Source organism: Poecile atricapillus, chromosome 3 (genome assembly GCF_030490865.1).
Source record: "Poecile atricapillus isolate bPoeAtr1 chromosome 3, bPoeAtr1.hap1, whole genome shotgun sequence".
Taxonomy (NCBI): domain Eukaryota; kingdom Metazoa; phylum Chordata; class Aves; order Passeriformes; family Paridae; genus Poecile; species Poecile atricapillus.
The window spans coordinates 62,263,837-62,280,943 of NC_081251.1; the positions used below are offsets into that span (position 1 = coordinate 62,263,837).

General features: G+C 41.7%; 2 protein-coding genes across 3 annotated transcripts in view; one reads left to right on the forward strand and one right to left on the reverse strand.

The window, feature by feature from the left end:
- FUCA2 (alpha-L-fucosidase 2) lies at positions 1–12,228 on the forward strand. Of its 2 annotated transcripts, none has more exons than XM_058834356.1 (7): positions 1–575; positions 3,036–3,223; positions 4,904–5,243; positions 5,855–6,065; positions 7,421–7,611; positions 8,751–8,859; positions 10,203–12,228. In XM_058834356.1, exons 1-7 carry the CDS (start codon positions 367–369, stop codon positions 10,341–10,343), a joined length of 1,389 nt encoding a protein of 462 aa, XP_058690339.1. In that variant the 5' UTR covers positions 1–366; the 3' UTR covers positions 10,344–12,228. The 2 variants fall into 2 exon arrangements, with proteins under 2 accessions (XP_058690339.1, XP_058690340.1); XM_058834357.1 differs by lacking the exon at positions 1–575 and adding an exon at positions 600–753.
- Positions 11,427–17,107, reverse strand: part of PEX3 (peroxisomal biogenesis factor 3) — a 20,537-nt gene continuing 14,856 nt past the window's right edge. The window contains exons 6-12 of the mRNA XM_058834358.1: positions 16,207–16,273; positions 16,056–16,110; positions 15,629–15,785; positions 14,744–14,814; positions 13,872–13,994; positions 12,612–12,708; positions 11,427–12,225 (exon numbers count right to left, since the gene is read on the reverse strand). Of these exons, the coding sequence (XP_058690341.1) occupies positions 12,142–12,225; positions 12,612–12,708; positions 13,872–13,994; positions 14,744–14,814; positions 15,629–15,785; positions 16,056–16,110; positions 16,207–16,273 (654 nt within the window). The 3' untranslated portion in view covers positions 11,427–12,141. The remainder of the gene's footprint in view (positions 12,226–12,611; positions 12,709–13,871; positions 13,995–14,743; positions 14,815–15,628; positions 15,786–16,055; positions 16,111–16,206; positions 16,274–17,107) is intronic.

The following is a 17,107-nucleotide window of genomic DNA, read 5'->3' on the forward strand; positions in this document are numbered from 1 at the left end:
AGCAAGGCTGGATGACGGCCGAGGCGTCAGCCAGTTATTTCATTTTTTCTTGAAATCCTTAAAATCCCTGGGACAGTTTGTGGTCGAGCAGCCAGATGGAGCGGCACCAATGCGGACGAGCGCCCGGGCGGCGGGCGGGGCGGGGGAGGCGCGAAGAGGCAGCGCTGCCGGCCGGGCGCCGCCAGGGACAGAGCCGGAGCCCGGCACCTGTGTTCGGCCGGCGGCCTTGGCGGGGCGCGGACAGCCCGAGCCTGCCCCGTTCGTGCCCCGCTTCTTTTCCTTTCCCTTCCTTTCCCCGCTCCAGCCCGGCCCGGCCCAGCAGCACTGCGAACCCCGTCCCGCGGAGCCGCGTCCGGCCCCGCCGCCATGTCGGGCCCGGGCGGCCGCGCCGCGCTGCTGCTGCTGCTGCTGCTGCGGGGGCTGCCCGGGCTGCTGCAGGCCCGGCCCCGCTACGAGCCCACCTGGAGCTCGCTGGACGCCCGGCCGCTGCCCGCCTGGTTTGATGAGGCGAAGTTCGGCGTGTTCATCCACTGGGGCGTGTTCTCGGTGCCCAGCTTCGGCAGCGAGTGGTTCTGGTGAGCTGCAGCCAGAGCGTTCTGGTGGCACGGAACAGCTGCGGCGGACGGGCCGTGGCAGCGGCCCGAGGGCTCCGCTTGGAAAGCAGCGCTCGGGGCAGGCGGGGATGGTGTGGTGTCCCCCCGTACTGCGGTGGTTTGGGTTGGAGCCCCTCTGCAGGCTGACCACGGAGCTCAGGTGTGTGGGAAGAGCTTAGTGTCCACCCGAGGCCACGGACTCCATGGCGCCGTTTGCAGAGGAAGTGGAGTTTGCAGTACTTCTGGTGTGTCTGAGCACCTGTCTGCCCAGCCCCAAAACTCCCGAATACCTTGGCTGAAGTGACTAAATTCAGCAGAGAGCCGGTAGGGCTGAGAGAAGTGCTTTGCAGCACAGCAGTGTTGGTGGGAGAGGTGTTTGATGGAGTGGCCAAAAGCGACCTCTGAAGGACCGCCGTGAAGGGATGGGTGAAGGGGTTCTCCCTTGTGGGAGCAGGTGTTTGGCATCTCCCAGCCTCGGGAGCCGCCTTGTACAGCTGCTGGAGCACTCTGGGGAGCGCAGGAGACCATCGCTACCCTTACTTGCCAAGCAGCCGTGCTGTTTTCTTGTGTGCCTTTTGTGCTGCTGATGGTTTTCTTCCCTTTTTTTACTGTTACTGCATTATTCAAGAGTGCTTTGCACTTAACCTAAAGCTCTGATCCTTTAGATAATTTTAGTTCAGAGGCTGAATGAAATCTTTGTTCTGTGAGTGTTCAGTGGTTCAGGCCTTTTGGCTGTAAGTATGTTTTTACTGTCACCTTTTCTTGCTCTAGCAAGTACTTCCTGTGAGACTTCAAATGAGATACATTATTATTTACAATATGAAGATAAAGGTAGCTTTGTGACAGAGCTATGGTGAGCCTTAATTACAATTACAATATTTGCAAAGGAAGCCAACATGTATCTAATAAAACCAGTGCTTTCTGACACCTGTTCTTTTCAGAATTAAGTTCAGGTGTTTCAGCAGGTTTTTAATGCAGACTACATTTACTAATAAATTACTTTTAAAGGGGCAGGACAGAATTAGGTTTGCATTCAGGCCTCACTCAGAGTTCTGTACTCTGATAGTTTTGTACAGACTCAGTATTGAGCATTTGGGTTTTGACCCCAAAACTAATTTCTTTTTATTAATTGCTCCTATCCTGTGGCAGATGTGGGTGTAGAGTTGCTTCAGTGCCTTCTGGCAGCATGTGCAGTCAGATGACTGAGGTCCTGTATTAGCAGCTTCAAATGGAAGGTCATAAATTATTATCACCTATCCTATGTGCCTTCCCTCAGAGCTCCACAGCCTTGGTAAGGATGTTTCTAGAATCTAATCATGTCAGCATGGAAATGTTTATGGTAGCAAACCATGTGACTATGGGAGAGAAGCAAGGTTGTTACTTTTTAATTTAAGAAATTACATACTTTGAAATCAGAGGGATTTTAAAATGTGTTTGTTGTGCTTTGTTGTTATTTCTACTGCCCCTGCCTCTTTCAATGAGGAAAGCTGGCTCAGCCTCTTTCTTCTAAGCTTTTTTCCCCTGTTGGCTGCCAGAGATTGTGTCGGTTTATGCTGGAGTGTTTTTGGGAAGGTTACAACAATATTCACACTATGGTCTTAGAGAACTGAGGTCAGAGTCCTGCTCAGGACAGGAGGGAGAAACTAATTTCAAACATTTAGATTCTGGCCTGTTTTATTCCTTCACTTACAATCTGTTTTCTGATGTGCCTAAATTTGACAAGAGGATTTTTGCTGCTTGGTTTCATTCATAGAAAGGTGACAGAGGTGCATTTGTCAGTGTGTGGCATTCTTGCAGGGGCAGGTTTTGGTTGGAGGTCATGCTTTCTTCTAGCAGGGTGTCTTTGCTTGCAAGCCTCAGGTGTGCAGAGTCTGCAGTGACCTGGTCACAGCTCTCTTTGGCCGTGGGGCTGTGGACATTGGGTCACTCAGCTGCAGTTCTGTAGAGGACTCGGGGCTGTCAGAGAGGTAAAGCTGATGATCCCCCTGTTTGTGGGTGGCAGAGCAGAGATCCTGATGGCTGAGGTGTGAGACTTGAGGAGGTGACTCATGCAAGTCCAGGAAAAAAGCATTTCCTGTGCCACCTGAGCTGCCTACACAGACTGTCTGTACCTGCTCTCTGGTACAGGTTTGAGATTTTGGTATTGACCAAGACTGCCATTTTTCCATTCTCAAAGTGTAGCTGCTTTTCTCGTTGCTTCAAATGAAATCCTGAGACCTTTCTAAACTGGAGCGCTTCAAAGATGTAGGACACGGACAAATAAGATAGAAAAAAGGAAATCTTTGATAATCAATACTCTCCTGGAGCAGTTTTTTCTTATTGCCAGTGTCATGTACCTGCAATGCCTCTCCCTCGCAGTGTTAAATAGGAGCTGATGATTTCAATTCTCTTTTCTTTGTCTAAAAATACATCAGCAGACATGCTTTGTTCTGTATTTTGTAGGTGGTACTGGCAGAAAGAAAAGAGAGAGCCCTATGTGAAATTTATGGACACAAATTACCCACCTGGCTTCAGCTATGAAGATTTTGGTCCTTTGTTTACAGCAGAATTCTTTGATCCCAACCAATGGGCAGATATTCTGAAGGCGTCAGGTGCAAAATACGTTGTCTTAACTTCAAAACATCATGAAGGTAAGTGGAAGCTTTGTGAATGTTAGTGATTGCTGCATTTCTGTCAACAGATGAAAAAAGCAGGCAACTTTCCTGCCTTCTGAGAGACATAGAGAAAGCCAGGCAGGCTTACCTGCCCCACCACAGCCAAAGAGGAAACAAAAACCACCCAAGAGATGTGCAGGTGTTTTCCTGACTCATACACACAAACTGTGGCCATGGAGTTTGCATAGGAGGAGCAATAGGTTGTGCCACTGTTCTCCTGCTGTGGGTAAGACAGCCTGAAGTGGTGATGGCAGCTGAGCTTCCTGCAGTGGCTATAGTTTATTTTTTATTTCTGTGCAATTTATTGCTGAAGGAGCCGTAAAAGTGAATTGTGCACTGTTTAACATTTAACATTAGCTGCTGTGAGCAGGCAGTTAACAAACTCCCTTGGTTTCTCCAAGGAATTTAGGAATGTGTTCCAGGAGTCAACTTCAGATTTAGGAAGGTATAGCTCTTCCTGATGTAGTGCACAGAAGCCAAAACCTTGAACCAGATCTGTAGCTTTACAGGCACTTTTTTTCTTTTTGCACTGTAATTGTAAGATGCTTTGCAGAGAAAAGTAAAGAAAAAGAAAGCTTCTGGAAGGAAATACAGTAGTGAAGAAAGTATAAAATAAAAAAATATACTACAATACATCTAATGAATGTTGTTGGTCTTTGTGAGATGTGGGTTCAAGGCAAGCAACTTGTGATGTGTCAGTTTTAATCTCAGCTCTGACACACATAATTCTTGATCTTGATTCTTGTGGTGAAATTCCCAGTGACTTCAAAAGAACCAGGATTCATTTAGTCTGTCCAATAGCCTTGTGCATGAATTTTTAGGTTGTTTAGTCAGTACAATTGCATGTATCCAGTTCACTAAAATAGCACAAGATTTATTAGACAGTGAGTATAAAGGGGTTAGAAGGTGAGAGTGGAACTCCTCTGGCAGTGGTCTGAGTGTGCAGTGCAGTAGTATTTGTGCGTGTTTGCGCTGGACTGATGTGTGCCTCAAAGGTCAAATCCCTCCTGATATTTAATCTTGATGTTTTAAAAGCTGTTTCAGGAGTTTTTGCCCTCTCCTTATACATGTACAGAGTAGTTGATTGAGCTGTTATAAATATCAAGGCAAACAAAAAGCGAACATTTGCATAAGATAGAAACAAAAAATAGGGGAACAGTCTTGGAATGCAAATGATTGCTTGGGCTTTCTGCAGCTGAGAAACAATTCTATCTTCCACTTGCTGATTGCGTATTTACAGTTCACATTTGATGTAGATGCCTCAAAAGCTGCTGTATTTTTGGTTAATTTCAGAGTTGTAGAGTTAAAGAATGCCTTATGTTGGAAGAAGCCTTAAAAGTGATCTAGTTAATTTAATTGAGACATATGAATAGACTGAATAAATAAAGAGAAGGAATAATTATTCTAAGCAGTACAGAACTTGAAAGTATAAATGGATGTGTACATATAAAAATACATGGTGTTCTGATGCTAGAACTACTCCCATTGTGCATAAACAGGGTATAGGAGCACTTTATACCATGACAACAATATTATTACATATATAATTTTTATTATTTTATTTTTTGCAACACTTCCAGCCACTTTCCAGAAGGAAGAACTGTAATGTCCTCTCTTCTTCTTTTCTTTCTTATCCTCTGATTTTTCTCTTTTTAGGCTTTACTTTGTGGGGGTCCAAATATTCTTGGAACTGGAATGCTGTTGATGTGGGACCAAAGCGAGATCTTGTTTCTGAACTAGCAACATCTGTTAGAAACAGGACTGACTTGCATTTTGGGTTATACCACTCCCTGTTTGAATGGTTCAATCCTCTCTTCCTTGAGGATGCCACCAATGCCTTTAAGACAAGAAAGTTTCCAACCAGCAAATCATTACCAGAACTCTATGAAATTGTGACCAAGTACCAGCCAGAAGTAATTTGGTCTGATGGGGATGGAAATGCTCCAGATACTTACTGGAATAGCACTGGTTTCTTGGCTTGGCTGTATAATGACAGGTACATAATGATGCTGGTTTATCTCCTTATCTGAAATTTTGCTCTGTGTCTAGTTTGTTTCATTTTCTGTCTGCTTTGTGGAAGCTGCTGCCTCTAATTCAGAGGACTTAACAAAATATTAATTGTCCTGAAATACACAATCCAGATCTTTCCTAGAACTATCAAAGCTGGCTTTAGAAAAAGACTATTTTTAACCACATTTGGAAATTAATCATTTAAGATGGTATTGGCTATTCTGCTGAATCATGGTCTTCCCTAAGTATTAGCTGTTGCACGGAAACACAGGATAGCAGGACAGTTTGAGAATACGGGTACATTGTTGTCATTGCAGGCTGAACATCTGGCAGTGGATATGAAGTGCAGAGTGATTTTTTGGCAGAGCTCCTGTAAAAATCTGGAGCTTATTTCCCTAAGAAATTCTGATCTGGACCTTTTATTAGAAAGGCATGAGAGTAGAATTCCTGACATTGAACTTAATCTTATTGTAATAAATTAGTAGTATGGAAGTCATCCAAAATGTTAGTTCCTGGGAGGGGTATGTGTGGGAAGGGATTAGGCTGGCTGTGACTGCATTTTATAGAATAAAATTAATAAAACTCCTCTGTTCCCAGCCCAGTCCGGGACACAGTAGTGACCAATGACCGCTGGGGAGCTGGCAGCATGTGTGCCCACGGCGGCTTCTACACGTGCAGTGACCGCTACAACCCCGGGCACCTCCTGCCCCACAAGTGGGAGAACTGCATGACCATCGACCGCGGCTCCTGGGGGTACCGCAGGGACGCGCAGCTCCACGACTACCTCGCCATCGAGGACTTGGTGAAGGTACCCTGCGCCACAGGAGCTGCTGCTGCTCCCCGTTCTCTCTCCTGATTGTTGTGTTGTGCTGTTTAACAGTTTGATTATGTAACTATTTTTATGAATAAGATGATTTTAATTCAATGGTGAATCCGTGAAATAGTAAGTAATTTTGTTACTTTCCAGCCTAATGCTGGCAGGATGGAATATCCATGTAATTCTTAATCTTCCTCTTAGTTGTTTCTGTAGAATGAATTTCTAGTGAAAATTCAGTCTGTTTGTTAGAAGCCTGTGAGTAACTGGCCAAGGACTGATCTTTAATGTCATTAATGATGACAGTCTCATCATTACCTTTTCAACTATGTTTCTGTGGAAACTGCATACACAACCTGATGGGAAGCTAAGAGTTGCAGTTTCACAGCTCCTGTTTACGAACTCCTGCTGGAAGGCTACATCTTTTTCCCTTTACAGACAGAAACAGTTTATGACTCAGCAGTAGTTTTACTTCGTAGCGAGAAACTTTCCTTACAGACATGCAGGTAAACACTACCAGGATCAGACAGCTGGTGTTGTTAGAACATTGATTCCCTTACTAGTCTGAGGTATTAAAAATGATTTGAAGTTTAGGAAACCTGAATGAAAGGAAGACTGATCAGTCTTTCAGAATAATGCATTTAATTGCAAAATTCAGCTAGTGAGGGAAAGATTGATTGTTGTTGTTGCTTAATCCAAAACTGTTTCTAGTGCTGTCCTTGCAAAAGACAATTTCAAATTGAAGTAACCTCTTCTCAGAGGCAGAAGGTTTGAATTAATTCAGCAGCTTGTCTCCAGCTGTCTGTTTCTCCGACTTAAGCATCTCAGTCTATGATCTCTGGAGGGCAGTGTGGATGTGAACACAAGCTTTATAGGCTTTGTAGGAGGCTTCCTTGTGTTTTACAGATGTTTCTGTAAAATAGGAAAAGCATCAAACAGGAGGAAGGAGGAAGCTGCTTTTCTAAGATTCAATAAAGATGAAGTAGCAACTATTTGCCCTATTTTACTCTGGCGTAGAGAAATCATCTGTCCTGTTGGTAAAACCCTCATGACATTTCTGCAGAAGTTGAAATGATAAAGAGTTGCAGGATCTGATTCTAATGTAGATTCAGGCAGACATTGGTGCAAGGAGGTATTTGGGGCTGTGTTCAGATGTAAAAATTGACAGCAGAGCTTTGTTTTATGGGAACTTAAGTTTTGTATTAACTTTTGGGATGAGCCCCAAAGTCTCAGCATTCAGCAGTAGCATAACGCATTTGGCTCATCATTCTGAGGCAGTACAGCAGACTTTAGAAGGTACTTCAAATATACTCGTAACTGTATGCTCTGTGTGTTTAAAAACACTTCAGCAACTTGTGGAAACGGTGTCTTGTGGAGGAAATCTCCTGATGAATATCGGGCCCACTCACGATGGTCGCATCACTGTTGTGTTTGAAGAGCGCCTGAGGCAGGTAGGTGCTTGGCTGAAGGTCAATGGAGAGGCCATCTACAGAACGAAACCATGGAGAGCACAGAACGACACAGTCACACCTGGAGTCTGGTAAGTCTACTGAACCAAAATGCAGGCTCTGGAAAGCAGTGCCAATGTTATGTGAAACTTTGAAATCCCCAATGACTTGATGCTACAGAAATCACTGTCTTAGTTTGTATGTGGTGAAGGAATTAAGGCCTTTGTTAGTGTGAGTAACTGCATCTAAAATGGTATGAAGCTGTAGGTAGACTCATTTTGGGATGATGCCAAGGCTGGAAGGAGAGCTGTGCAAGCATTTCTTTGGTGATCTTTTGCTTCTTGGTGTCAGCTAATCTGTTAGGTAATTCTGTTTGCTGCTAGTGGGCAACAGAAAGGAAAAACAAAATCTGGAAATGCAATGTTTGTCTGGATAAAGAAATACTCAATATCACTTGATGTTTAGAAAGAAAGTGGGAAGATAACAGCAATCATTTGGGTTGCTAAATACAGCCCACCTCTGGCCTCCCCTCTGCCCTTGTTACCTGTAGCTTCCCTGAAGCCTTCATGATCCATCAGGGCTTTGGTCATTACCCTCTTGTCTCAGTGGGTATTTTTACTCCCATTCCCAGTAAGCCATCTGGCTTTAGCCTGGAGATGTTGAACTGTTGACTGCTTAGTAAAATCCCTTTTAAGAGCAATAAAAAATTGTAACTAAAGGAAGGAAGGAGGGAGGAATGTTTCAGGTGTATGCCACGAGATTTCCAATGGCATAGTGATGAAAACAGTATTTTTAAAAACTAGCTATGCAAGGTGGAAACTCTGTTGCTCATACTATTTTAAAATTCTTTTAGTCTGCATGCTAGTGTACAGATGGGAATTACCGTGTTTTTCTGAATATAACCTACAATTATCTGTTAATGATTTCCCATCCTGTATCTCCTTCCTATATGGCTGAGTTGTTACAGTGTGCTAAAGTAACTACAGGTGTTTACCTCTGAATTCAGTTCTTTAGTAGTCTTCATTACCTCTAGTTTGTTGAAACAAATTTTCAAGGAACAGTACATTATTAAGGTCATAATTCATCTGACAATGTGGTTACCTGTGTGAAAATCTAATTAACCCTGACTTTTCTAATCCATTTTTCCAGTCTTGAAAGCACTCTTATGCATGACTTCTAAAAATTTACAGGGAAAAGCTGACATGCCGTTTTGGTCCCCATTTCCAACCAGGTACACTTTTAGCCCTGAAGAAGGGAAAGTCAACGCTATCTTCCTTAACTGGCCAGTTTCTGGGATTCTGGAACTTGGTGAGCCACAGGCTAAGCTTGGAGAAACACAGGTAAAAGTGCATGCACACACAAACACACACACACACACAACCAGCACCCCTCTCCCTTCCTCCTAGCATGTGTCATGTTTCATCTTGTTTATTTAAGTTTCTGGCATCTTTGGGAATGCATAGTTCTTAGGACAGAGTACTTTGGAAGAGACCCAGAAAAATGTTTGTTTTCTTTCTGGGACCTCCTTGTCATAGTCCTCCCAGTGGGATGTTTCTTCTCCAACAAAGTTAGACTGAGATGTTGCTGGGATATATTTTAGTTTGCAAACTAAGAATCACAAAGAGGCCAAGGAACAGGGGAAAAAACTGTGCCACCTCTCGTTTCCTGTGTAGACTCCTAACTCAGCATGACTTTTCTTTAGAAGTAGCTGTCCTCATGACTTTGGTGATACTGGAGTTGCTGTAGTGGTACAGTTGTTTGAAGTCAAAGCCTTGCAGGAAAGGGAACATTCACAGAGGTTTTTGTTGCCCAGGGAGGCTGAGGAGCAATCAGTGTGACCCTAGATGTGCATCTTATACCAAGTAGAGGTCAGAAGTTGAGGGCAGTGATGCCACACCTACACTGGCAAGTAGCAAGTAAGCCAGTGGAAGCAGAAGATGGTATCAACTCTGTGCATTTAAGGGGAGATTCACTTTGGCTTAGCTCTGCTCTGGTCTCATGCACTGCATGTCTGTTAACTGCTGAAATGTGCTAGGAGTGTTTCTGGACTGCCCCTTCTGGTCTAGTTCCATACAAATGTAGGCTGACTGGTGCCAAGATAGAGTCACTTCAGAAGTGATGGAGATGCCTCTGGAATTTTGGGGAGGCAGCTAGACTGTGCACTAGAAAGTACTGTTCCTCAGCAGCAGACTGGTCTGCAGCTGCTCCAGCAGGTCACCAGCTGCTGTAAGTGACAACATCAACCTATTTGTGGTTTTTAGTTCTTCAGCTTTCTCTGAGATACCTGGCTGCATTCTGGAAGAAACAGTCATGCTTATTCAAGACTGCAAATGGCACCATGGGAAGCAGGCAGTTTGGAAACAGGGGATGCAAAGCTCTATACTGTGGCTCCTAGATCCCTGCTTAGACATAAATCCCACCCCAAATCCTTCCAAAAGGTGTTTATGTACCTTCTACAGCCCTAAGGACTTCTCAAGACCCAACACGAATAGCTTTTTTACTTGCATACGTACTTGCAAATGTTTTCCCATTACCTTTAATAATCGTCACTTGTTTGGTTGGTAAGTGGCATTTAAGGATACTTGGTAAGGCAGCTATGGATCAATATTTATTTTGTCAAGATTGCACTTACATGTACTTTGAAAAGGCACTGTTCCAACTGTAGTGTGTGTTTCTATTTTAGGTGAAGCTGGCTGGGTACAAGGAACTGCTGAAATGGGTTGCCTTGGGAGAAAAGGGAATGGTTATTGCTCTACCTCAATTGACACCTCAGCAATTGCCTTGTCAGTGGGGCTGGACCTTACAACTGACTTATGTAAACTGAGCCATGCTCTGCTGGAGCCCTGGCTAGCAGGGAATGCTGATGTTTTGCTCTTTCTTATCATTGGTTTTAAACTTACTTGTTTGACTGAGAAAGACCAATAAATTCTCTTTTTCTATGAGAGGTGGGTTGTCATTAAGGGATGGAATAGAATGGAACAAACCTCACAAAAAGTCTAGCACTTGGTAATTGACCCTCTGCACACAGTTTCTTTGAACTTGTGTGAAACATTGAGCAGCTACCTTGACCTCTACACTTGGTTTAGTCAGTTTCTGGCCAAGTTATGTGAAGAATGAGGTGGCGGGGAAAACAGGCACTAGACTTCTAGAGACGAAAGAAAGACTAAAGCCGAAGCTGGTGTTCAAATGCACATAAGTCAGTTGTATACCCTCCTTAATGCAAGAAATTTACCTTCCACAAAACTGCACAGTAAAAAGTGAGTTTTAGAGAAAAGAATATACTTTTCCCCTGTGTGTTTAGTGGGAGCTGGCAGTATCAGCTGAGTAGGGTAATGTCTGCACAAAGGCCCCATAAGGGTTGGGAATTAATCATACATGCATTCAGGCAATGCATCTGTACATCACTGTTTCTTATCATGGAAGTCATTAATTTTACATGTTCCTATTCTTGAGTAACTCCATCCATTATTGGGACACAGGTAAACTGGGAGAGAGTTGGCTTTTTATATTTTGTATAATTTTATATGGGTAAAACTTGCCTCTTGTTTACAGCCTTTGTTTAGACAGTTACCAGGATGCCTCCTGTGGACTATTAAACCAAACATGTACTTCAGTAACTAACTCTTGTAAAAGGAGAAATAATCAGGAGTTGCTAGGGATCTTCAGCTTTGGAAAAGAGACAACTTTTTAAGCAGAGAGTAGACTGCATCCAACTTGAAAAATTTCCAAATGAAGTATTTCTGTTTCAGGGTAGAGACTGAAGGTTTATTTTCCCTGAGTAATGTTCATAAGCGCAAAATTAGTACTGTATAAGTTAAATTTACTCTTTCAACTCTGTCAGGATTTTGAGTAGTTGACCAGGTCAGGTTATTCTCCTCCCTACTAGTAATGTTAATACACACACAAATTATACATTAAAATATTTTATTACAATACAGACAATTGGGCTCAAAATTAATACAAATTAAGATAAAATATTTACAAGGTAATGTGTACAGTGTAGCTGTTTGAACAGCAGAAACAAGAGAATGTCTAAAAAACCACATTCCTTTAGTATTAAGTAATGGAGAGAGCAGACCCCCAGCTTGTTCAAGGGGAACATGCATCCATTGGCAAAGGCTTTCTGAAGAATGAGAGACTTTGGAACAAGATTTGTAAAGTTAAGGGGAAAAAGATTTACTTTGTAGAAAGAAAAATCTGGGGGAAGAAGAAGAAAAAAGCATTACTTCATTCTGCTGCTCTGTGCTATTCTTAGATCACTTATCATTTGTTCTTCCCAAAACTTACACATCCCAGGCAAAAAAATGGGTTTTTTAGTAACTTTCTGTAATACTGCCACCAAATGTCTTTTAGATGCAATAAAAACAACCCAAGGAATTACAGAAGAGTTTAACCACTTTTTAATAGAAAAGTCTTCACTTACACTGTTTTTTTCAATAAGAATATTTTTAATGGGTGAAACATAATTTGGTTAGAAGAAAATATGGGCTCACTCCACTTTCCCCAGAGTGCTCTTTCTGCTGCTCTGCCACTCCTACACCATTATAAAATTAACCCAAGTCTCATCAGTAGTCACCAGGGATTTGTTATAAATACACCATCCATTCATAAAAATGTGCAGGTCATTTCTCTAGTTGCTGAGGGGTACTGAAAGCTTCATAAACATTAGCAGCAAAATCTTTCACTTGTTCCATCATCAACAGGTCCTGGAAGAAATGTATAAAATAAACTTCCTTAATCAAATACATTCCCCACTATTCAGCCTGTGCTGTAGTACAGAATTTCTATGAAAAGCACCTGGCACTCCCATAGGCACAACTCAAACTTCTTGCTTTAGAAAGGTTTAGGAGCAGACATGCAAGCAGTACCAAGGCAAGACAAGAAGTCTGTGGTTCTGTGCGGTTCAGCAGAAGAATTAAGTTCTAGAAAAGCAGTGTATTTTTGGAAGATACAAACTGACAAAAAGTTTTGTTACTGCAATTGTTTTCAGTTTATTTTTTAAAGCCACTGAAATTAAACAAATTATTAAAAAAATATACAACATTAATTTCAATATTTTACTTGGGATATTGTAAATAAGGCAGAGTCTTACCTGAACAAAGTGACTAGGTGTTTCACTGCATACTGAATGGATCTGTCCGTTTATTATTGGAATTATCTTGGCTAAAGGAAGACTGACACTGGAAAGACTAGGAGAGAACAAAAAATATTGACCTGCTTTGACACAGATGAAACCACTAAACAGTGATTATAGAATTCTAAGTAAGTACAACTTAAAAAGTAAGAACTGAAAGACTGCAAATTAAAACATATGGATGAAGGGTTTTTTCCTCCATATCAAGGCTTTCCTTTAACATAGAGAAGTACCAATTCAATTCCAGTTCATGTTCCTATTGCAGTTTCACACTTGCTTCTCATGCAAGAGAATTATGGTTTAGTCAGAGTCTTTACATATGTATGTAAGTAGACAGGTCATAGAAGTGCTGTCTACAGTTTCATGCTATTTCAAACTAAACCAGGCTTAGGTGGAGAGCCAAACAAAAGATTTTTGGGTATTTTAAGTGATGTAAATAGTATATATTTAAATTAAAACACAACTCTCTGAAAGCCAATAGTCACTAAAATAAACATACATAAATGCAGTTATCATTCCAGGTTTTAATTTTAATATTTGAGAAACAATATTTCAAGGATTTGAACCCAGCTGTTGGATTTGTAATGCTCTTACCACACTGCTTAAAACCAAAGTTAACTTCAAAATAAAAGCTATTTTTAAACATTCTTCTAGAAGGATATAGAAAATCCTGAATATTACTGCATTTTATCTGCATACCATGAAACCTAAAGCTCCGTGGCTCCCTGTCACTGGAGGATCAGAGCAATACCCACCCCTCTTCCTTGAGAGCCACAGGAACTGATGGAGGCTGGGGCACTGGGGGCTCGTGGGCTGCAGGGGAGGGCTCTCCTCACAGCCTCACTGAGCACATCTGCCAGGAGTCACCAGCAGAGGGTAAACCCTCCCAGCCCAAAAGGCACTCTGCCTCTGCTGTGTTCCAGCAAGAAGTGGAAGGCACAGGTCATCTGATCTCTACTTCTAGGTCTGCAAGTAATGGTGGGAAAGAACCTCACCTGATTCTAGTGATTTCATTGGTTGGGAGGAAACATGAATCCTCCTAACTGCCCACTTGGCCAAAGAGAGAAGAATGCAGTGATCCTTGAAGAGCAAGAAGCAAAATAATATTTCCAGCAAAAGAATTCCAAGAAGGCAGGAAAATCAGGAGCCTTTTTGGAATTCACTATGAACCCAAAGCATTACTGACATGAGAACCACAATAAAAAAAAACCCATTTACCTATTTAGAGAGCTGTTTTGAGAAAGGTCCTTTTCAGTAGGTCTAAAAAATTCTGCCATATTGTCCAGCAGTCGACTGAATCCTCTGTTTAAACATGTGCTCAAAACTGTACTGAAGTCTGGACTGAAAAGAAAGAATAATAGAAAAAAAGGTTTTATTCCTGGGTTTAATTTTTTTTCAAACTAAAAAGCCCTGCAAGTATTAAGTGCTACAGGTGTGCCTCCCCTCATGGGTGATGTGTGAGCCAGACAAATGCCACTAGCATTGCCACCTCATGAAAACCAGCTTCCTCAACAACCTGAACTCTACCCTAAGATTACTAAAATCCAGAAGAACAGGGACTTAACCTTAAACATCCCTAAATGCAGCTAAACTGAAAGAGTAGTTTGACATTTGTCTCAATTCCCTCAAATCCTGTATTTATTATAGGAGCCTCACTTTAACCAGCTCTCTGGTAAAAGGACACAACTACCCTCAAAACCATGCATTAAAAAAAAATTCCAATAAGCCAAATCTGGTGTTCACCTTATCAAAGCAAGTAAATCCAGTAAAATTATACTCTCAATTTGCCCTGCTTTAGCAGAAGAGAAGTACTCCTCTGTTCCTAACTATAGAGCATGTGAGGAAGAGATAATAGGTCTGACTGCCAAGGACATCCTGGGTATCTCATTAAGACAGAATTATTTCTTTAAAAGTTTCAGCTTACAAGTTTTGAAAATCCCAGCCTACAACTGATAAATATAAAAATTTAATGCAGAATGGTCACATTTCTCAAATGAAAAGTTTTCAGCTTTTTGTATGAAAGTAATTGTCTTATAGAAACAATAGTTTTGAGGAGGAGTTTAATATGAACACAGCATCTTTCTCTATACCTTTCTAGCATATCTCTAGTTTCATTCAGTAATTTAATTGTAGCAATGTCTCTCTCTGTGAGTCCACAGGCCTAGAAAAACCAAAGACAGACACTGTTAGTAAGTGCCATCAGCAACCGTAAGAATAAGAATAGAAATAGAGAAGCTGAGTATCATGGAACTAAGTCAAGATGTACAAGTCAAATATAAAAGAAAATATTGTTGTAAATCAGTTTCTTTATAATTTGTGTTTAAATGGTCACTGTAGGATTTTTAACTAAAAACAATACTATCAGGAAATACTAGACTATTTGAGGAAGTAATTTTTCCAATTCTGACCTTCAATACTGAAATCAACCTAGCGTATCAGATAAAGCAATAAATGCACGTAGTCACATGCTGCAGCCCAGGCACCTTCACAAAATTTAAGAAATTAATGTTGTGACTGAGATTACACTTTTCTCTTGACTCCTGTTCATTTTTCAGCCCAAAGCATCAAAGGACTCCAGGACACCATTCTCTTGTGCACCAGCCAAGATGCTCCAACACTCCATGAATATTGCTGGTACACAAGTGCAGATGACACAATTTATCTTAGGGCTGAGTTAAGCTGTGTTGTGTCACAGGCTAAAGGCAGTAACTGGGCTGCATTTCTGAGCACAAAGCTGATGTTCTGAGGGTGACACTTGTTTTCTATCATATCTGAAGAAAATACAACTGCCTAGATTAAAGATAAGGACACTTGATATATGAGAGAAGAGGCTTCACCATTTATTAAAGACACAGATGCCATGGTACACTAGAGGACTGTTATGTACCCTTTCTTCTTCAAAAACAACCCCCCCCCCAAAAAAAAAAAAAAAGGCAGAATGAAAAAAGGTAGGTGAAAGGAACTGAATAGAGTACCTGACTAGCCAAGGGGTTTTCTTCATCTGGCATCAGATAATGACATAAGGGAGAGTAAGATGCAATCTGTTCTGAATCTCTATGTTCCACTACTTCCCTGATATCTTTAAGTTTCTGTTCCAGCTCCAGAAGAGACAGGGTCTGCTTAAGGGAAATACTGGAAAGGAAAAAGACTACAGTGTTGCTTGCAAAATAAGTAGTGCTGCTTTCTCTTTCAACCAATAACATGTTTACAAGTAACAAGACTCCCATCAGCTACATGGGTTTGCAATGGCAGACACAGCCTGCTATAATAAAAGCATGACTTTGAAAAAATCAATATGCCTGCTTTCCCCCCACCCCCACAATTCTTATAATACTCTTTATTTTGGGAACAGTCATCACAATAAAACTTAAAAGCTAACCACAGAGAAATACAGGCTCTTACCTTCCAAAAACTTCACGCACAGCTTGTTTAACAATAGTTATTAACTCAGTCAGTCCTAAAGGAAGAAAGTCAAAATTATTCTAAGGATTTGTTCAAGTCCCAAAAAAGGTAGAATTTTAAAAGTGTAGTTAGCTCACAATAAGCACCATACCATCTCCTAAAAGGTGCTGAATGCTTGATAGATATTGCTGCTGGACTTCAGGGGGAGCTAGTGGTGTCTGCGGGGGGAAAAAACCAACAGTTCTGTGACATGTCAACAGTAGAGAACAGTGCAAAAATAATTTCAAAAATAATTTCCTTAATCTTTGTAATACTCTTCAGCAAATAGATTGCCTCACTCTCTTCAACTTTGTACTGACTCTTCCTGCCCATCAACCATGTCATTAGTCCTCCAGCATTCTTTTCTTCAAACCTATACAGATCTCTCTTCCATCCTCAGTGGCACAGAAAAATCACTTTTCATTCACCTAAAGGCAAGTCTCTTAAAAACCTTTACTGCTGGTGAAACCAGACCCTCCACCGCCCCAGAAATTTAATCCAGTGGACCAAGTTATTTATGCTCAAACCTAATAAAAACTTATCTGACAGAAAAGAAGCTTTCAGAAACCAAGACAGGATTCCAGTTTGTCCCAACAGAATGCCTCAGAGCTGGCCCTGTCAACCCACTTCTTTGTTGAGAAACTAACAGAAAGGAAGTGTGTTTCTAGTTCACAATCATCTTGCGCTTCTAAACAGCTTTTTCAGGTTTTCCAAAAAGAAGCACTACCTCAGTCAACTCAGGCCTTCCTATTGAAAGCTTTTTTCCATCCTGCCTTGACATGCTGTTCCTTGACTCTCAGCAGGAGCCATCACAGGGGGGCAGATGAGAACTAATCAGCTTGTATCCATTATTTATAGATGAGCCATCCAGCAATTTGCAGGTCCCATTCTCTACAACTGGTACTTGCTTACTGTGGGAGTGATCTATTTTTATTGAGCAGTGATACACTATATCAACAAAAACCAGCTCTTGGGTGCTTGTCCCCACCAACAGACATTTAGGTAGATGGCCT

Coding starts and splice junctions, on each gene's coding strand:
- FUCA2 (XM_058834356.1), top strand. CDS start 367: ATGTCGGGCCCGGGCGGCCGCGCCGCGCTGCTGCTGCTGCTGCTGCTG. Junction 576..3,035: donor TTCGGCAGCGAGTGGTTCTG/GTGAGCTGCAGC, acceptor TGTATTTTGTAG/GTGGTACTGGCAGAAAGAAA. Junction 5,244..5,854: donor GCTTGGCTGTATAATGACAG/GTACATAATGAT, acceptor CTCTGTTCCCAG/CCCAGTCCGGGACACAGTAG.